Source organism: Piliocolobus tephrosceles, chromosome 13 (assembly GCF_002776525.5).
Source record: "Piliocolobus tephrosceles isolate RC106 chromosome 13, ASM277652v3, whole genome shotgun sequence".
Taxonomy (NCBI): domain Eukaryota; kingdom Metazoa; phylum Chordata; class Mammalia; order Primates; family Cercopithecidae; genus Piliocolobus; species Piliocolobus tephrosceles.
In genome coordinates, this window is record NC_045446.1 from 1,618,009 (window position 1) to 1,619,736 (window position 1,728).

The 1,728-nt window shown below is 65.2% G+C and overlaps 1 protein-coding gene across 2 annotated transcripts in view; it reads left to right on the forward strand.

Annotated features, from left to right (window-relative positions):
* Window positions 1-529, forward strand: part of TNNI2 (troponin I2, fast skeletal type) — a 2,909-nt gene extending 2,380 nt beyond the window's left edge. For both annotated transcript variants that reach the window (XM_023183540.2, XM_023183541.2), the window contains exon 8: window positions 307-529. In XM_023183540.2, the coding sequence (XP_023039308.1) occupies window positions 307-402 (96 nt within the window). In that variant the 3' untranslated portion in view covers window positions 403-529. The remainder of the gene's footprint in view (window positions 1-306) is intronic.
* Window positions 530-1,728: the final 1,199 nt, after the last annotated feature.

The window sequence follows — 1,728 nt, forward strand, 5'->3', positions numbered from 1 at the left end:
GTCCCTGGGGAGCACCTCCCACACCTGCCCTGTCCCTGGGGAGCACCTCCCACACCTGCCCTGTCCCTGGGGAGCACCTCCCACACCTGCCCTGTCCCTGGGGAGCACCTCCCACACCTGCCCTGCCAGGGGAGCACCTCCCACACCTGCCCTGCCAGGGGCCCTGCACCACTGCCCCTCCAGGGTGCCATGCAGGGGACACTCTACTGCCCAAAGCAGAGGGTAAACTGAAGCTGAAGGTGGTGTGGACCAGGGTGCACACATACGTGGATGGGCCTGAGCCCTCTCCTGCCTTCCCCTCCACAGGAGCGGGACCTGCGAGACGTGGGTGACTGGAGGAAGAACATCGAGGAGAAGTCCGGCATGGAAGGCCGGAAGAAGATGTTTGAGACCGAGTCCTAGGCTCCTCGCTGCCCCCACGCCTGCCCCGGTGCCCAGCTCCCAGCAGAACATACTAGGCGGATGCACCCAGAGCCTGCCAGGGAGGGCTGGCCTCACCTCCACTGTCAATAAAGGATTTGAATCCCCATGGCTGGTCTGGTCTGGCTCTCCCCAGCCTCATCGGCCATGCTCCGGACCCCCGCATCCGTGGCCTGCAGTGTGGCCAGTGGCCAGCGGGGAAAGCCCGGGAGGAGGCCACACAGGGCCTGGGGATTTCAGGCTGGGAGGGAAGCTGCTTCCAGCAAGGAGGTGGGCCTGGGAAGGCCCCTACAGGGGAATCCACCCCAGGCTGCACGGGGCTGGTTGGTGAGGGCCCTGAAAGGTCCCTCGGCGTTCCTGGGGCTCGGCCTGGGCACGTCCGACACGCAGGGCTGGGGACGGAGGCTGCAGGACCGAGCCAGGTCTGGGTGGGAGTTTCCAAGATGAGCAGGTCTCCCATTTGCACAGCCATCCAAAGGCCCTGCCGGGGCTCCAGAGAGATCCACACATGTGACACACGCGTAGCCCCCGCAGTACCGGGGGCGGCCCCCTATTCCTCCCAAGCTACCCCTCCTCAGGGAGCTCATCTGAGGCAGGAAGCCAAGGGCTACATTAGACCCCAGGCTGCTGTCCACATGTGTCCACCCCTAGATCCTCCTGCTCATCCCCCTCCCACATCACTTTAGGGGCAGACCCCAGCCCCGGGGCCTCCTGCTTTTCCTATCTTCCCCCTGCCCTGAGGGCTGAGGCCTGAGTTGGGGGTAGGGCTGGGCACGGGGAGCGTGGAGGGGCGAGCCTGCATGGTGGGCCGTGACCAGGCCAAATTGGTAGTCTCCAGGCTGGGGACCAGCGTGGTGCTGGGGGCTGGCCGGCCTGGTCACTGGTCCTTACTACCACCCTGAAAGGCTGTGTCACTCCTCACCATGCCAGGGGACCAAGAGACCTGTGCCCATCGGGCAGGGGCTAGTCCTGGCCCTGACCTGGCCCCAGTGCGGTTCCCAAGTCTTTTTTCCACTCAGCCCCAAGATCCCAGCCCCATCTGGCCACCAAGGACAAGGCAGCTGACAGGTCCTGACAAGGCCGGTGACAGCAAGGCCGCGTTATCAGCCCTGCTCTTTGAAGGTTGACAGAGCAGGCACGCCAAGGTCCCTGTGCTCAGATCTGCTCTGGGGAGGCTGCCAGCCCGCGCTCTGCCCTTGTCCCCGGGAGGTCTGTTCGATTGATCTGCCGGAGGTAGGACGTGCAGCAGCAGTTCCGCCTCGGGCTGCCTTGAGGGACTGACGTCAGTGGGCGCCTGGAACGGCCTTG